The 19,561-nt window shown below is 47.1% G+C and overlaps 1 protein-coding gene across 1 annotated transcript; it reads right to left on the bottom strand.

Moving 5' to 3' along the window:
* Window positions 1-802: 802 nt before the first annotated feature.
* LOC135384564 (trypsin alpha-4-like) lies at window positions 803-18,432 on the bottom strand. The gene is made up of 11 exons (XM_064613761.1): window positions 18,378-18,432; window positions 17,877-17,965; window positions 17,715-17,809; window positions 16,404-16,482; window positions 14,104-14,287; window positions 12,325-12,461; window positions 12,040-12,194; window positions 3,945-4,026; window positions 3,573-3,765; window positions 1,074-1,240; window positions 803-1,015 (listed from the first exon to the last, which is right to left on the bottom strand). The coding sequence occupies exons 1-11, from the start codon at window positions 18,430-18,432 to the stop codon at window positions 803-805; spliced, it is 1,449 nt and encodes a 482-aa protein (XP_064469831.1).
* Between the last annotated feature and the right edge of the window lie 1,129 nt (window positions 18,433-19,561).

A 19,561-nucleotide genomic window follows, 5' to 3' on the forward strand; every position in this document is an offset into this window, starting at 1 on the left:
ACTACACAAATCTACACGCTTGGAAACGCAATGGAAACGGAATGGATGAAAACATCGCCGCTCCAGGACGCGTTATTGAGAAAAGAAAGGGAAACTACACAAATGTACACACTTTGAAACGGAATGGAAGGGGAATGGATGAAAACATCACACAAAACTTGGCACCAAAAGCAACAGTGTAGGAGAGTCCACGCGCGAAATCTCAATGCACAAAAAACGCCACACACAAATACACGCCAATCAACAAAGATCCACAACATGATGTCAGCCACTTCAAAGGACGCAGGTCGTGTTGTCGATTGTCGTGTTTTACTGACCCCTATCGTAAAGACGTTCCAACCTCCGCGCGCCGAAATGTTTCTTATCAGCCAAGGCGCGCGTTAAAGAAAGAAACCGGAGGAGGGGGGATAGCGCACCGCGAGATTGAAAGGGCCCCTCTCCACTGACGCTACGCTTCACCGAGGCCCGAAAGTGCGTTAAAGAAATGCTATACCATTTCTATAGAGGATGAAATGAAGCAAAAAAATAACTGAAAGGGGCACCGAAGGTCATTGGAAAACAGAGTGTAACGCAAAGGCGTCTGAAGCAAACCGGTTCAGAACGTCAGAATCTCATAGTCCTGTAGGACTCCAAATGCTAATATTCTTTACATCGCATTTATACCCTTGAACACGGCTTTCTTTTGCATAATTGCATCAAATATGAATGTTCAGTTTTCTGTTGAATGCAAAGAGACACTTGGCAGTGCTTTTTATGTCAGTTCGTTTATTTCTTGAGCGCATTTTGTCATCGGATATGTCCACTAGTTGCTGTCGCTGCTTGATGCAGGTTCCGTCGTCGTTGTGGTAGATGGGTTCGTTACGTTGGCATGCTCACGGATCCAATCGACGTAAAGGGGAACCTCTGTGTAAACTCCAGGATATTTCTCGTGGGCGCATCCAATTCCCCAAGATACGACTCCCGTGAGGATGGCCGCACCATTCAGTCTCTGTACTGCTGGTCCTCCGGAATCTCCCTAAAGCGACAAACCATTGGACAGTAAGTAAAGGCCCTCGATGGCAAGGATTTCACACCTGGCATGAATCTTTGGCTCCCCTTTCGGCGGCACAGTACATCGTTTCATCGTCGAACGCGTTGGGTTGTCCCACGTTGTTAAATGCTTCTTTGTATATCTTCTCGCATTCCTCGTCAGAGATGACAGGAACTGAAGCCGTGAGGAGCTCATCTGGAGTGGGCCCACCTGTCGTGGAATGGGACCTATTACGTACAAATACTTGCACATTCATGCTTTGTTTGTTGATTCGATTAGTTAATCGAAGTAGCATGTTCTAGAAAGCGGTTTAGAGCTTTTTTCTCCTATTTAGAAGTTCGTATTGTAGCGTCACCGTCGTAGTTATACTTTAATGGACAGCGGCATGAGCCCTAAATGGATGACCTCGATTACCCGCCATACTGGGAAGCCTTGACTGTTCTTCAGTCATTTTGCGTAAGTTAATTATAAAGCACAGGAGTGTTGGCCCTTTTCTGAAACACACGATAAAGCGCCACACTCAAGTGCAAAAGCAATAGGGGCAGAGTTTTAGAACTGGCCTCAGTGGTTGACTTTGTTGGGGAAAATAAAGAAAATCAGTAAATCAATGATAGGGAATAGTAGGCTAAAACGATAAGAAAGATGGGTTCACTAATTTTGTGACTCATCTAATCAGTCAACAATACAAAATGTGGTCCTTCAGGACTTGTCTGGCGTGAGGCACTGTCCTCGAACCAAAATGATAGATGCAGATCAGGGTTACTCCTGTCCTTTTTCTTTTCCCGCAATAACTCCGGTTGTTTATGACACTGCACCTGACCTATGTACAGATATTCGGTGCATGCAGAGAGGTCAGGGCAGGTGATCAAATCAGTGTTCAACCACCGGAACGCAAACGCTCTGGATGCAACTGTTCATGTGTTCGGGACCTACGCAAACATAACAATGTTTGCTTATACGTACAATTGAGGGATAGGAACACTGAGGTGTACTGTGGTAATTATGCACTAGGAACAGCTGATTGCCCAACAGTGGAGAAAGTGAAAGTGAAGTGAAAAGTAAGAACAAAGTGAAGACAACGCACAAATACAATCGATACTGGAAAGATATAGCTCAGTAGTGGTCGGCGCTAGCTTTCGACACAGATTGCGCAGCTGGGCAGTTGCAGCATGACAAAATAATGCGATAATGTAACTATACTCGTGTTCAACTTAAGAAGGAAAATAAATCTAGTCCGTCAACTACATGCGCTGTTGGAGACAAGGAGGTGCAATAGCGCGCCAGCAGAAATATTACATCGCCACCATCCGCCATTAGTAGGGGAGCGCACTTTCTGCTGCATCGCGTAGTGTCATGCGACCAGTCTTAACAGCAAATACGGAAGCAGGGTGAGTATGGTGGACTACATTATGTGGCGCAGGGACAGAGCGTGACCTATGATAATATGACGACTATGATAACGAATGTAATAAAAACTACAATAACTCAAAAGACACAAAGACGTGTTTGTGTGATAGCCTTGATCATTGTTTCTTTCATCCATGTCCTTCATGTTCATCATCATCAGTGTATTTGTTGCTGTTCATCCATGTCCATGCACATCAGTGTACGTCACACCGTTACCGTGATCGATACTTTTTCGGTATCTAAGTGTGATCGCGATGCTTTTTTTTTTAAATCGGTATCCGAAAAGTATTTGTTACAAATTTTGGTAACGCGATCTCCGTATCGTTGCCGATACCGATACTTCTAGTACCCGCACCCTTTTTTCGCCGGTCATATTTCTTATGTTTGTTCATTCACGGCTTTCTGAACGTTCAGTGTTTTCAAAAAAGTGAACACAGCGGTTCCCTCTAGTGCTTCAGCGGAACGTCCCTTCATTGTCTGTGCAGATACGATTACAGGAAAGCGCACTAGGATGACAGACGAAAACGTTGAGCGCCAGCTATATTCTTAAAATCAACCGAAGTTTTCTTTTCTTTTCTTTTTCTTGGTTCCGTGTTAGCGCAGCGAACAAGCTGGTGCTATGAGCGCCGTATAGATGTGAACAGATCTCCATCTGTTTACATCAGCAGGAAGGAGTGGGCTTGACCGGCGAGGACCGACCCTGGTGCGTCCTGGGCTAACTTCAGGGGAAACGGTGCCGACATTCGTCTGGAAAGTCTTCGAAAACCCAGGAATAACCTCAAACAGCACAGTTTGTGACACATGGCCGCTCGGCCATGTGACAACAAAAGTGTCTAATCTGTATGGTTAACACAGTGATTGTATATTGCAAACCTGTCTTCTCCCACTTCGCGAGAAGTCCAAATGGAGTGCTCACGTAGGCGAGATTTCAATGTTGCATTTTTCCAACTTCATATTTTCAGAAAAAGTATCGTGTAAAGTATTACGTTACGTTTTTCAGTAACGGTAGCGGTACTTCGGTACCTTAAAAAGGAAGTATCGATATCGTTATTTCCTACCTCTTACACAAATAACGAGTATCGGTACCGGTAAACAATATTTCGGTAACGGCCTATGCATGCATAATTTCACGTACCAGCACGAACGGACCCATATCCTGAAATGACAGTGAGTTTTTCAATGCAGAGATCATCAGGAGGAAGGCAGACGGGTCCGATGTAACCGTTAGAACCTTCGAAGTCGAATGGGGGATCCACTTTCAGTATGGCGATATCGTTGCTGAGTCGTCCTCTGCCCACGTAGTCTTCGTGTACTACAGAGGCGACGGCCTGCGAAACGGCGGCTTCATTTCGGTTGCAAGAACTCTCGGGTGTTCAAATAACGCCAAATAGTTCCAATAGTTCCATTATCACAGTTAACAGGCAAAGATACGGACGCCTTGCGAGGCAACGCAGTTTGAGCAAGATACGACAGTATAGTGAGTTTGAGAAGAAGTCGTCATTATTACCTGCCTTGTTTGTGCTGTCTCGTCAAGTGGAGGCTTCTTGCGTAGTGTCCCGGCAATTACCTTGAACATGCTAGGATCCCTCCTGGAGCAACGCAACGTGAAATGCATATTTATACGAGTAAAGGTAACTCAGGCAGGAAAAGGCGGCATATGGGTTTCAATGCTGGGGTACGGCACAATCCGTGCACGTGTTACCCTCGTCCTGGTGTTCCCGAAGTTACGAGCCTCTTACGCGCAGCACAGAACCATTTGAACGTGGGGTGGGGAAGATAATGACAGAATCTGCTCGCCGTTGTTGGCCCCACATAACTGGGCATCGTCACGACTATAAAAAAAAAACGGATGGAGGATGAAGGGTGGAGATGCGTAGAGGGTGCGTGAGTCCGTCTGGGAGTCAAAGGGTTAGAGGGGGTCGTTGGGCAAGACCCGCATCCTGCAGAAAGAGAATAAGGTTTCTTGCTTTAGCGGAGCGTTCGGCATAAAAACCACCGGGGTAGAGGATGTCCGCTAGCGTGCCAGAGCTGGAGTGGGGGAGGTGGGCTTCGCGCGCAGTATGGTATACTCGGCATCCTCGCAGGATGTGCTCGATTGTTTCACGTTGTTGACAGTGGCCACAGCCGGTGTCAGTCCTAGAGCTGATCTTGAATAGTTGAGAGTTGGTGAACGCAGATCCAGTGCGTAGTCTATGTGGTTTTCTGGCAGTGCACGGTCCTCTGTGCTGTTTACCATCGACCCTGAGTTAAGTTTCCATTCCCCTCAGTCTCTTCAGCGTTCCATGGAGTGCCTTATCCACCTGCTCCGGCTGAATGTTCCCTATACTGCTCGGCTGCTTCACAAGACAGGGAAGGTGGACTCGCCCAACTGCCCTGACTGTGGTGTCCTCGAGGATTTAGAGCATATTCTGGTGTTGTGCACGCGATACTCTGATACCCGATCTAAACTTCAGCGCTCGCTCGCGGCCCTAGACAGTCGCCCTCTTGGGTTATCTACGGTTTTGGGTGCCAGACCCCGGTATGAAAGCCTGTTTGCGCTGCGTGCCTTGGTCTCGTTCCTGTGTGAAATTGGTGCCCACGATAAGTTTTGATTTTTTTTGCCTCTGTTCCGTTTCTGTTCTTTCTTTTTTTATTCATTTTTGACTCTTCTGACTTTGTGTGACTCTTTCTATCTGAGTGTTTGCATTCCAAGTGTCTAGTGTATATGTTCTGAGTTGTCTACGTGACATGAAGTAGCCGGCTTCCACGTTGGTGGTGCCAATTTTCTGTGGTCTGTATGCCTCGAGGGAGGCTTTTCATAGGAAGAAGGGGGCGACGGTGGTGCATGATGTCCCGTACCCCATGGTGGCGCAGTTCAACAGACTACTGAACGGATATTTGTCTGTCGGTGTCGCCTGGAATGAGTTGATAAAGAAGGGCTGCAGTTCAGGTGTGCCGCGGACGCTAGCTGATCCGTCCCTTCGTTGCCGCCGACACCGACGTGGGACGCAATCCATTGGAAGGTGATATCTCCTCCGGTTTGTTCATGCTGAGCGCACGACCTTCTTCTGCTTCGCCGTAAGATGTTGTCACACATAAGGTGCTTCTCGAGTCTGTGCCCTGACGAACCCTCTCACCTGGACCGCAGCAGCTGCATGTAGGAGAGCCAGGAGTTCAGTCGTCATACAGGATATCGGGTAACGCGATGTTCTCCTTGCTAGGCCACGTTCACTGATGGGATGCAGAACGCGCAAGTAGCACTTCTGGTACGCTCGTCAATAGAGCCATCTGCATGTATCTAGAGTATGTGAGCAGTAGACATCGCTTATCAGGTTCTCAGCCGCCACTCGTCGAGGGGATTTGAACTTGGAACGTTCTTTGCGCCGCATGTGATTCCAGTCACCACATAGCACCAGCAAACAAGATAAATGTCGGCACTGTTGCGAAGTCGGCCCACGACGCACGACCCTACTGTGGTAGTCGTGACGTTGCCTGCCTAACCGTGGCCGACTACTGCAAGCAGTTCCATCACCACCACAACAAACAACAAATTCTTCGTCTTCTTAACAGGTGGTTAGGGTCGTCAGCCATAAGAAAAGATTTGCTACTATCTACCGCCGCTTCTTTACGTTTTATCTCACTCACCCTTTGACGCAATGGGCTGCCGTGATGACGTCCGTTGGGGAAACAAGTGTCCCACCGCAGATCACTCTATTGCGGGCTTCGAGCCCCACCTGAAAGATGCATGTGCGCTTTCAATGCCATTGTCTCATTAGTTTTCGCAATGTACCATACCTGCGCATGGCACTGAAATATCCCGTACATAGGCATCAGTACAGTGTATGTGGCGAAATGCATAAGATTGTATTACCTGCCAGGGGAATTCCCCTGAAAGAGCTTTACGTCCCCCAACAATGCGCTGGCCCTGGACTTTGCTCGCTCCGCACTCCACAGCTCCTTCCGAACAAAAATGGGTGTTACGTTAGTGAAATTTATTTTAGCCTTGCAGTATGCGTTCAACATGCTCGCAGTACTGGCGCTGTAAAATGATGACTAGCCTCTAAATACGTAATGACAAAACAGCGCACGAGTTCAATATCGAGAACGTTAGCGCGCATCCAACAAGTAAGTTGCGACTACAAAGCTACGTTACGGCGAACAACACATGCAGGCAGACCTCGACAGACGACCATGTCTGGTTCTGGGTTTCCATCTGGACGCCGGGACTGCGTGAAGAACTCATTTGCCGCCATCTATCTTGAATATTTCAAGAAAATCGAATATTTAAAAAAACGAACTGTCCACGATTGGGTCAGATGCTCACGTGGCAGATGTAGTCTGTGTAAGATAGTCATATACTAGACCATATCGTATGTACCGTATTCTAGACAAGCACAGATCACTCATAAAGACCCCACCACCGCCCTCCACCGCCTCAACAACATAACGCATGTGAACTATACTTCAGAACCAGGCGATCGCTCCACGTTCTCCAAGTTCATTGTTGACGCTATCCTACATTACTCACAACCGTTATTAAATAACGTTACCTTCGGTTATTCGTACTTGGGAGTCGTCTGATTATTGTCATTATTATTTAATGTTAATAATTATAATTGGGAGTAAATTTATGTTCTTGTCCAGCGTTACACTACACACAAAGAAGGGTTTGTCAACCTACCATTGACTCCATGCAGCCACGTGGTGTACAGTACAAGAGCAAGCAACATCTTTTCGCGCGAACCGTTCTTCGGGCTTATTGCTTTCTTTGCTGCTCACATTGCATTTGTTTTCTCTCATGCTTCCCTTTTTTTTTCTTTCTCTCTCTTCCAGTTGAGAGTGCGGATCGTAGCTGTGGAGTAGTGACATTATGATTGATACTCCGCAGAGCAAATCTTTCACCTCGAGTCATTCACCTCGTCGTGATGTGGGCTTCTCGCGCAATATATTATGATTCAACTACTTTGCATCATTCGCTGCAGAGACACATGGTTATGAAGAACAGCGTCTCGAAAATTCTGGTGCCGTAGAAGAGAAGCGTGTGGCTTGGGACCTCTATACGGTCGATGCATTATGTGAGAGTTTCCAACACGACCATTTTGAAAAAATTCTCTCGTAATAATATTTCTTTTCCATGCATACTCGAAACAATTGGAACGTGACGTTGTGATGCGATTGGTGTCGGGATATGCAGAGCGGCCGGTCCAAGAAGACAAAACGTCATAAAAAAATTATAATGGTTCGTGAGTGTATGTAAGGGAAACGGCGAAGACGGGAGTCCAGGCACGGACGGATAATGGACGTTATTAGGCGTTTCCGTCAATAATGTCAGTCAATCAAACTTGAAGCTAAACAGTGTGTAATACGCCGTTATCCCTCTCGTATCTCGAGGACGACATGTGTGAGGGGGGATTTATTGGCAGAAAAAATGAAGAAAAAGGAACGAAAAAGGGGGATATATTTATTAGGCCAAAGGAAAAAAACGGGGGGAAAGGTCAGCCTAAGAAAAAGGGTAATGATAACAACTATGGCTGATTATCCCAGATTATAGCCGGTCCGCGTGCCGCTGAAACTGGGAATTCCACATTTTTCTTTCTCTTCTACTGCAATCTACGTGAACCCCCGATAATATGACCCCCGTTCATTTGACATGCTCGCCTTATGACCATTTGTCCGCCATGTACATCCACCTCGTTAGTACCAATACGCTGATCGGACAATGACCGAGATTTGTATCACGGGTAGGGTCAAACCACATGTCCTCTCGCTATTATGACCGCAACCGGCACTTGAACCTCAGACTGTAGCCCCAAAGAGAGGCTACCATATACTGTAGGGGACAGGAGGAGGAGGAGGAGGAGGAGTGTCGTTGGGAGGAACCCGAGAGGTCTGCCTGCCTGATTAGGCGGCGTGTTTCTCGGGAAGGGAAAGGTGGTGGAGAGGAGGAGAGGAAAGGATGAAGTGGAAGACCGAGCGGAATCCGCTCGTGGGGAGGATAGCTGCGTCCATGGGGCGACTTCAGGGGAACTCTGCCGGCATACGCCTATTACACATCTGAGGGAAACCCAGGAAAAACCCCAGACGGCACAGCCGGTCCGCGGATTCGAACCGCGGACCTCCCAGTCTCCAAGCGCACGCTGTAGGGGACACGGTTGTCAAAAGTCAGCATTCCGTGGTTTATCTCATCGCAAATCTCCAGATGTTGCAAAACTAGTTGTTTTGAATAAGAAACACGTGTAGCCCATGTTCCGCCTTCAAATACAATATTGGCGCAACACTTTCAAGCGCAATCGATGTAATATGGGACAGTGAAGTACCGACAGGCGATTTTAGTTAACCGTGTCCCCAACAGTACCTCAGGCAGAGGGCGACATGTCTTAAAGTAAGCCAGCAAGGATTGGGATGACTACTGCTGTTGTTGACCTCGGGATATTACGCGTGTTCGCATTAATAATATTGCGAGTAGGCAGTGACCACAGGATCAGGTCACACGGTACTGCTGACGCACAGTGTGCTTTCCGAGAGCGATATGTTGGGTATGCCCCACCCGATGACACTGCAGATGGGGTGCTTGCCCGCTTCGTAAAAGTAACGCGAACCGTTGAGGATCGCCGCTTTCTTGCTCTCTAACGCGGTCTACAGCGTCTTGCCTCTTTCATTGGGCTTTCGCTCACGTAGGGAGTGCCATTGGCAAACTATACGACTGCGCTTGTTTCTGAGTCTCCCTGTCGGTGTTTTATGCAAAAATTAGTTGCCGTGCGTTCGGGTGCCATACCCGATATGGCGAAGACAACAACTTTTTGTGTTGCCTTTCATTGCGAGGGTATTTATACGGGAACGCCACCATCTCAGCTTTACGAAGGAAAGGCTCCACAGTCCTTTCAGTTTTGTCAAGCACACTTTTATTGATTTTATCTTAGCTTACCCATGCTGTCGCGGCGCAAAGCTTTCATCGTCACCGCGTAGCCACATTTTGCGTCCTCTTGCGCCGCTGTAGGGACTTTTTCTTTGCGTTCCAGAACGTTTCACGGATAGGTCACGCTTATGCGGCCAGTGAACATTGCATGTATTCTTAAGAACGTAAAACGGTGCGGAGTGTCTGGCCGTGCAGTATACCGTTCTCCGGTTCCTAAATCAACATGCCTCACAGAACAGTGTCGTTTGTTGAAATTCCTGTTGACGTGTGGTGCCTTTCTTTTTTTTCTTTCTTTTTTCCCCAACCACTTCACTTCATTGGACCAAGTTTAACCAACTCGTTTGAAACAAGCAATGGTGCTGTTTGAATCGAACGGCTTTTCAATTCGCGAAAACCTTGGCAGGCCGTACAAAATTTCAAGATTGTTCGAATTAACCCAAAGTATGGCTTATCAGAGCTTTAATAAAGGACAGCCTCATTACTGAAGCAATCCCCTACGACAGCTACTCCTACATCTATTCTTAAGCCATCGATATGTCTCTACTATGGGCAGGAGAGGTTCTTTTTCTCTCTCCCTCTCTCCACAATATATGCTCTCTGAAACGACAAACAACTGAGAAGCAAAATAGAGCAAGCAAACGAGTATAAGGGCGTCCTGCCGACCAGATTCTTCAATGAGCAGTTGGTAAAAGTTGATAAATAATAATCCGCCCAGCGAACACCATCTACAACGCGTGTGATGTCTCACTCCAATGTATCTGCTCATTGCCACAAACACGTGGGCGCTTTATTTCACGCGTTTCTTTAATTATTTTCCCTTGACACTTCAGTTTTCATAGCGGGACTAAATTTGGGTTTCAGGTTTTTTATTGTTATTGCAGGCAGCACAAGTCGTAATATACAGATGGGGGTCCCCAGCAAGCTAGTATGGGACCCCGTGTCAGTTACAATGTGAATTAGCAGCTCTATTCATTGATATGAAAGGTTATACAGAAAATGCAATAGACTATGTATAATGTACGAAAAAGTAGGCTGTGGCAGTTCACAGGTTATAAAGATTGCGTCAACATAACACACATCAATAATTTAGTGCCGTAGAAACAAAAAAGAGACGAAGAAAAGGGGATAATATATGATCGAGGAGCATATTCATAGATGCAGAGCAGTTTATTGGTGTTGTTGCATGAAGAGCATATGTGGTAAACAAATGTGTTGGGATGAAGCCCTTCTTCATTGCCCTCACTACGAACCTTCCCGAACCACACTCTCCGAGTCTCTTCGTCAGCTGGACTCTCGCCCTCTCTCCCTATCGAAATTGCTTGGTCCCTGGCCCAATCCAGCCCAGCAACGCTCTGCGCTCAAAGCTCTTCTGACATTTCTGGACACCATCGGACTTCGATCGTTATTGTGAAGGGGCTCGTTATTTTATTCCCCCCATTCCATCCAGCAATGGGGTAGAGTATCGCCTATGGCGATGAAACTCCCCACTCTCCAAGGTAAAAAATAAAGTTGTTTGTTTTTCTGTTAATGTGACTGGTGCGCTTAGTTTAGGAGGTGGTCTTTTAACTTCTTTTTGAAACATCTGAACGTACTAACCAACCGAATATCGGATGGTAATGAGATCCAAAGACAGGAAGTGTTGTAGCCAAAGGAGACGCATCCATAATTGGTACGTATAGGGGGAACGTGTAACGGTTGAGTCGATGTGCTTCTTGTGGGGACACGGTTAATTAGCTAAAATCGCCTGTTAGTACTTCCCCGTCCCATATTACCTCGCTTGCGCTTGAAACTCTTGTGGCAATATTGTATTTGAAGGTGGACCATGTGCTGCACGTGTTTGTTACTCAAAAGAAATAGTCTCGCAAAGCCTGGAGAAACCACGGATTGCTGATTTTAGACAACCGTGTCCCCTACAGTACAATTGGTTGCAGAGGTGTGACATGTTATTAGATTTTTTAATGTTAATCACTCAATTTCACGAGGGCATTCACGTGGACTTCATTTCACGTGGAATCAATCAATTTCACGAGGACATTGGACGAAAACATACCCGGAACGCGCAAACAAAGCAAACAGTAATGTCCTGCTTGCCTGAACACGGCTATAACACGGCTGTCGTCTGCTACGGTGCAGCAATCCAGGCGATGCCACTATCGAGACGAAGGGAGAGAAGCGAGTGTATGGGGGGAGGGAAGGAGGAGGTGTCGCTACATTTTTTCCCTCGAAACTTGGTACGCTGGTAGCAAATGACCCCCGGCCTCCGCACAGGTCGCTGTTGGTGTTCTTCCGTTATTGTGAACCACTCTTCGCTTTATGTAATCACATCGCATGTAATCACATCCCTTTATGGTACATCCGCAGAGTGTGACGGTCACACCCAATAATCCGTCAGAAGGAATATTCTGAACCGATTGTTCATACGTTCCTTTATAAAAATTAGCATTTTCAATTTCAAAAATTTCACCCGAGTTAAAGGTTCACAAAACAAGCCCAATGGACTATCAGCGTCATCCTCTTGATCCTCGTCCGATGGGTAGTCGACGGGGAGGTCATATCTTTCGGTTGCGGAGGAACAGTTCGAAGAAACACAGTTCGGGAGTCAGATCTTTATTCATGCTTCACAGGATATTACGAGTAGGAAGAGGTTGATCCGTGCACGTCAAACGCAAGTACAGAGCCCTTCAGTACACGACCGCGCTATGACGACCTCAACGATGCGATGTTGCTCGATATCCAGTCAACATAGGACGGCACTCTCGTGTAAACACCAGGGAAGACGCCACAGGACACACCGTATGACACGATTCCGGTTAGCACTGTTTGTCCGTTCTGCGTCTGCACAGCAGGTCCGCCAGAATCCCCCTGAAGAAACATGCAAGACGTACAACATGAACAACAATGGGTTGAAACTGTATTTACCAAACCATGGCGCAAAAATAAACATACACCATCTGCTGCTATCCGAGCAGAAGAAGGCGAGTGAGTGTTTTACCTGACAGGAGTCTTTAGTGAATTCTCCGGCGCATACCATGCTGTCCTTTTCGTATGACCAGAAGGTCCCCATGGAGCATGTTGTATCTTGTCGAACCGGAACCGAAACAGCCAAGAGAACAGAAGAAGAGCGTCCACCTACAAAAAAAAAAAAAAAAAAATGAGTGCAGACATAATGCACGTGAATTGTGACTTGTCTTGTCGCACTGTTTTGGAACAATGCAATGCGCTGAAATTTTATATTAAATGCACAGACGTTCCTTATGTGGACGACATTGACCTCCACGTTATGTCCGCGAACTCATTTTCCGTAAGCTTTCCCTGTGCATGCGCTTATATACTTGATCGTGCATATATTCGTGTCAGGAAGAAAACATCGTGTCGTGCTCAAATAATCTCCTGCTCCTCTGTTAACGATAAACTAACGAGTGGTGCTACTGCCAGAATCTCCATCTCCATGCTGGGCATGTTAGCGTTTGCTAGATCCGCAGTGTTGCACATCCAAACACTTGATGTCTTTGTGCTTTGTTCAGTGCCGTACTTCGGTATTTCGTTTTCTTGTAACCTCATCTTTGCTCTCGCTTTCTCTTGAGCGAATCGGTATAGGCGTGAGGCCCTTCCACAATTCTGGCACAGAACGTGGTTCCTTCACCACACCGGTATAAGGAAACGTGAGGCATAATGAGACGGAAAAGTTTGTCGATTTTTTTTGTGTGTATTTTTGTACAGGGAAGAAAACTCTGCATTTTTAACTCCACTGGCTAGAAAAATCTTTCTTTTATATTGGTCATACAAAATGCGAAAATATAGACAGCTCATTCTCGTAACTGTGTGCCTCACGCTCGGGCAGAGTGTTACAGCCAGTGGGGGAGTATGATACCAAAAGCATACAACGAATTAATTGATGCAGAGTTAACTTCAAACGTTTAGCATTGCTCGAGGCGTCTGCTGGCGGGAACGCACCGTGGAGTAGGCAAGAAGTTACCAACACCGCTCCCATTTCATCGGTGTCATATGAGGAACGTCGGGATCGACAAACGAATTCCCCGCGGCATTGTCTCCTGTCAGAAACCCGGCTATGTAGAAACAGTACTATTCACCACGCTGGAGTACACTGCTTCCGTGTGCCGCATGTGCTCCCCTACCATCGTGCCCCACCGTATCAGCACGTGGCTAAGCGCGAGCAAACAGCATGCCATCTTTTGATTAATGGTACCGTGACGTTCGCGTAAGGCTTGTCTGCAGTATCGTGACATGTTGCACACGCTGCAGGGTAGGACTACGGATAATTTTGACCACCTGGGGTTCTTTTGACGTGCGCCGGAAATCTCTGACACGGGGTGCTGGATGCAATGTTTACCTTCGCCACATTGCTACCGCCCTCGGCCAGGATCGAACCAGCGATCTTGAGCTCTGGAAGCCAGCACGTTACCGACTGAGCTACCGAGGACACATCGTTTGATTATAATTCTAGCCTGTCATACTGATTCTGAGTGATTCCGCTTTCATCTAATAACGCGTAGAATTCAAGTCGCAAGGAAATGTCATCAAAATATTTTTTCTTCGTTGAAATACGTTCGCCAGTACGATTTGCCTACCGACTGCCCATTCTTTGCCGGTTTGCGTGAACTGATGACGATGTCGCACTGTATGACGGACACAGTTACAGTTTCGCTTTTCTGATGTTCACGAATGAGGCTGATATCGGCTATGTAACACTCTGCCCCATACCTCACTGTGCCCAACCATCCCCTACAGCTGTAGTAGAAAAAAATCGTACCAGGAAGGGTAGTGCCCCATCCTGTCGCCACCATGTTGCCTTGTATGTTATAGCCCTTGCTCGGCAAACAGACTGGACCGATGAGACCGTCAGCAGCGGCGAAGTCGAACGGCTCAGTCAACCTTATTAGGGCGATGTCGTTTACAACAGGATCGTAGTCCTCGTGCACCTTTATCTGCGCCACCTGAAACAGACGAGACGACAAAGGTGTTCACAGTAACGGTTCGGAAAACATGATAAGCTTACACCCTTGTTGCATGGGCAGTGTTCAAGGATCATTGAAGCCAACGGCTACTGAACATGCGCGTAGCGCCACCAAGCGTGCAACGTGCCAACTACTCAAACAGAATTACATTCAATGGTTCCCTAACAGGCTGACACGTTACACACTAGGTGGCGCTACGCGCGCGTTCAGTGACCGTTGGTTTCAATGATCCTTGAACACTGCCCGTGTAACAGGGGTACTATTCATCTCCAGTTGAACCGGAGTAGCCGGCCTTCCTCATCAGCGTCACAATCTCCATGTTATTTTTTCAGCAACTAAATCAACCAATTACCTTACTCCTCAAGAGTGGTTGATTGGTTTGGTTTGGTTTGGTGTAGGGGGAGGGGGGGGGTATCGTTTATCGAAAGAAACAAAAAAAATAAGGAAGAGAGGGCGGCCTGCCTGCCGATACGGGCGGCAAGTTGCCACAGAGAGAGAGAAAAAAAGCCAAGAAATAAAAGGAAACACGAAAAAACAGTTGTAGGGAAAAATAAAATGGAGAATGTGGCGCTCATGAAGGGAGCCGGCTACTTCAATTAAATATCTAGGGAAGTAAAGAAAATGATAGTTGAGGAGGGAAAATGAAAAGAAAATAGCAGTCGCGTGTCACTAACGTCACATGATTGTCAGAGTGGAGTCACAGTCACAGTACATCCACCAGCTTAGTGCCTGTGAAAAACTGTGATGCTGCCGCTGCATGCTTCGAGCGTCGACAGGACTCTACGATACACAGTGTCCTCTACAGACCCACACACACGGCAGTTAAGGGAGTCTGCCTTCCCAAGTCTAAATCGTCCTAAAGTGAATCCGGTGAAATAGGGTGGCAAACTTCCTCGGAAACGATGGCGGTAGGGTAACTGTGAGCTCTGGGTCAACGTAGTGGAGAAGGGAGGACCGAAACTCATCGAAAAAAAAAAGGTGGATGACATCCTCTCTTACCGTATCGTTTTTGTAGAATGTACACAACTACAAAAGCTAAAGAATGACATTTACACGAGCGGAGCACGAGAGTCAAAAAGCGGTCACGGTAATGAAACGGTGCAATTCATCTCACAAAACGCACAGAAAATGTAAATTTTTATAAGAGGAGACCCAAGCGCTTTGGGTGCCCAACGAAATGGCGCCGATGCCACTGCGCGTGCGCCAAGCTCAAACCGCTCGCCATGCGTTTTGGGTGCACGTGCGCACGCTACTCTTCGCAAATAGCGTGGGCGCCCAAACTCGTCCCAAAATGAGCTTACATCGCTCGCGTACGGCACAAGCAGTCGCGAGAGAACTGTAGACGCAATAGTAAAAAATGCACCCAGTGATAACACAAAATTGATAATGCTATTTAGGACCAAAGTACTATTTTTCGACTCAGTGTTTCGCTTAGGAAACGAACACTGCGTTTACCGGTTGATGACACTGCAAGCGAAAGGTACCTGCGTCCTGGGTGGCGATCCTACTTCGAAATCGAATGTTAAAGCTCCATCACATTGCGTTTGTTTGCGTGCGAAGTAAGCTCCGTTCAGTTGGTAGGCTAAAATTAGGTTCCCTATTCGAAACCCTCCAACGTTTATGACACACTAGAGGCAGCGGTCCCCTATCAATTTTGTCGTTCTAGACAGCAGACGCGCTGACAGGAACCGCGACGTTCACCTATACTATTTGATACCGTTGTACCCTGTCGCACATATCACCATATCCCCTCTTTACCCTGTGCACATATCGCCCTATCGACTTCGTAAACACACTTATTCAAGTTCCTGCTCGGCGTGCCAATCGGCGTCCGCACAGTGCAATGAGCGTGCCTCTCTACCTGCGCATGGGCTTAGTATTTAAATGGGAAGAAAAGAGACGAGAACCACCTGAGCGCTAAGAAGGAAGTGGTAATTGTCGGACAACGCGCTTTTTCCTACCGTTCGCTTTCCGTTGCGATGCTTTCAAGCTATACTGTATACTGTACTGCTCCAGCTTGCCCTTACATTACCTTACAGCTTTAGTTTCTTTCTTAGCTCGCGTAATTTAAGTGATGGAGGCGCTCATAACTCACATCTCGCTGCTGCACTGACGGCCCTGGGTTTTTCAAGTCGATGAAACCAGCCTGGATTCGAATGTCCGAAGGATTGGGGCTGCAGAAGAATGGTGTTTTCCTTCAATTCAGTGTATTCTTAACATTGCAACTGCTCACTTCAGATTTCCTTGGATTGCTTAAGCTGCGTTTACGACCGAAGACATTTTCCCAATGAAAATATGCAACCTCGATAATTTTATATAGAATTGTGCTCTTTCATGCACTAAGTCACGTGCTGTGATTTCTCGTTATGGCGTGCACATACCTCTTGTCCCACTTGGATGGGCTACTCCGACAAAAAGAATACACAACGAGCGCGTCGCAGCGAAGGCAGAAAAATAGGAGGCATGTTACATTTAATGATAGGAGCCTTTAAAGGGGCACTAAAATGCAAAAACAACTTGCTCTCAAATGAAAGTCCGTGTTTCAATTAGTATAATGCAAGCACAATTAGTTCACACAGCGCTATATACCGTTTAGAAGAAAAACACATTGAAAACATAGTCGTCTTTGGCGGCAACGAATGGTATCCCCCGGAGGGAAAGATTGGCGGCATCCAATGAAACAGCAGGAGAAACGCGTGTATACCTATCGTGGGCCTGTGGATTTGGAACGGGTCCGATCGTGGTGTTCCGTACATGCGCGGCATGATGCGCACTGCTGCATTTTTCAATACCGATTCACTGAATTGTGGCTCACAACAGTTCTCGCGAATGTTCCACTGATAACATTTACCTTCATGTCCTGCGGACAGCGACGCCGGTCCGCTTTGCAACGCACACTATGTTTTTCACCGAGGCTGCTACATGGCGTGGCACGCGCGCGCACGCGCAGCATGAACTGAAAACACCGATGCACGAGCTGAAACGACGTTCACTGCTCAGCGCCGAAGCAACAAAGAGTCCGGTATAATTTCGATTGTAGCTCCGTAACGGAATCGAAGTTTTGAATTATGATAAGTACGAAATTAACATAGCATGTAACGTAATTTGGAGTAAACTTGTTTTTGCATTTTAGTGCCCCTTTAATAAATTCTTGCTTGCACAATCAGTATCTCAAATCTAAATAATCCGCTTGCATATCTGCAAACTTTGAATGTTATAGCACAGAACCTCCTTTTGTTTCCTCTGATACGCTATGCCGTCGACGGCGTGATCTGTCTTCAATGGGACACACTGTGTTGTGCGCCTTTATTAATGACGACACCTGATGTGTATCCGCTTAGCGACTTCGCTGAGTAAAAATGAGCAGTCGTAGCCAGCGGGATCGCATGACTGAACATGTGCTTACCGTTCCATGCAGTGTGCTGCCGTTACAATTATATCTGGTTCAATGATGGACCCGCCACAGAAATGGAAATTACCTCTCTTCATTTGAATAGAGACCTGCGAACAAGTGAGGGTGCACAATTAACGAGCATTGCGTCGAAGGAAAGCAGCAGTTAGACGTCACCTGCCAAGGGAACTCCCCTGGTGTCGCATTTCTTCCTCCAACAATCCTGGCCCCCGTCGAATTCGATTGGCCACATTGTGCATCTGCTACTGCAAGGCGCAAACGAATGCCAGTCGTAACTCCCGTCTAAGCCGCTTCTGGATCAACCCTGTTATGACATGCCTACTTCATCTGGCTGGTGCATTTACTCATATTTTAAACATTGCCATATACAGTCATCTGGATCGTACTCCTTGACCGCTTGTCTTATCGCGATCACACCCGTGTTTACTACACGGGTGTGTGCTGTGCATTGTTGCCTCAACAACGTTCCCAATGCAAAATTATTAAACTACGTATCGCTTCAGATAGCGCAAGAAACACAAGTTAAACGACAACCTTACAAGAAAAAGAAATACTTGATCAGTGTCATGGGATATTTTACTGCTTAATCGGATTTGAAGAACACGTTGGTCATGCATCCTTCGTGGCGTCACGTCAAGCATTCACAAAGCATCTTACCTGCAGAGAAATAGAGAGCAATAGCAAGAACACAAACTTCGCACGCTTGTAGCATTGTCACGGTCATACGGGCAGCACAGTGACCACTATATATGTATATGGCTGAATTGAGATAAATGGGCTCGCAGGTGCGCACCTGTGTCAATGGGGGCACGTACAACACCGACAACTACGTTGGACTGCAACTTGATGTAAGAAGGTCCACAAAGGTCCAGAAGGTGTATTGCCACGTTATATTAAATTTTCTTCAAGCACACAGAAGGTCCACGGCATAGCCATGTTCATTGCCATCGGGCTACCGATTGTTCTTTATGGAGTAGCTTAGGTGCGTAAGCGGTTCTGCGAAGGTCTCTACACACCACTGTTTATATGTCATATATCATGCCATTCGCGCACAGTGGTCAACAACGACTACTACATGAATGACGATAGGACGAGGGAAGGGATAGGTTTCTTATATAAAAATATAGGAGGGAAAGGATGGGATGGGGTGATTCACCGCAACAATTGCGGTACCATACCTCAGTTCATCTGTGTTGACATATGAGTGGGATGACGATGAAAAATATGAGGAATACACACTCGCACACACACATGACACACGGAAATGATATATCACACACACGGGTGCGTCATAACTGATGGGGATAGTAGTTCATCCGGTCGGCCACCGGAGACGTATAGTCCTGTGGAGATCACACCTCCGCATTCATGGCAAATGCTTTGAGGTCAGAGGAGTCAAGCAGGCTAGTAGACGGCAAGAACAGATAGAACGAGTGCAGGTATTGACGGTGCTGCACAGGGTTAGAACGAGGACCCAAGATTGCTGCAAGGCGGAGCGCCTCGTTGTTTACACGCGTCAGTTGGGAGTGGAGCGTTGCTCCCTCCGAACTGTATAGAGGGCAGTCGGTGAGGACGCGTTGAATGCTTGCCACCATGCCGCAGTTGGAACACGAGCTGGTTGTCTGAACTGTGGGGTGAAGGCCACATTGAGGCGAAGTCGATGAAGAAGGGGGGAGGGACAGCGGGGCAAACGACCTGGGAGGGAAAACGACAAAGTTGGATCTACGGCGTGCAACAAGGACCTGTCTGTAATGTCACGGCGATATTGTTGCGCCGCCATGGGTTGTATCATCGCGGACAAGAATGCCCTCCTGTCTCCACGGGTCAACATATTCGGTATT

This window comes from Ornithodoros turicata, chromosome 2 (assembly GCF_037126465.1).
Source record: "Ornithodoros turicata isolate Travis chromosome 2, ASM3712646v1, whole genome shotgun sequence".
NCBI lineage: Eukaryota > Metazoa > Arthropoda > Arachnida > Ixodida > Argasidae > Ornithodoros > Ornithodoros turicata.

What these genes read in the sequence shown, in the direction of transcription:
- LOC135384564 (XM_064613761.1), bottom strand. Translation starts at nt 18,432, where the DNA reads ATGCTACAAGCGTGCGAAGTTTGTGTTCTTGCTATTGCTCTCTATTTC. An exon ending in TGCTCTCTATTTCTCTGCAG is followed by an intron (nt 17,966 to 18,377) that starts GTAAGATGCTTT and finishes TGCGCCTTGCAG; the next exon opens with TAGCAGATGCACAATGTGGC. An exon ending in CGTCAGTGCAGCAGCGAGAT is followed by an intron (nt 14,288 to 16,403) that starts GTGAGTTATGAG and finishes CGTCTGTTTCAG; the next exon opens with GTGGCGCAGATAAAGGTGCA.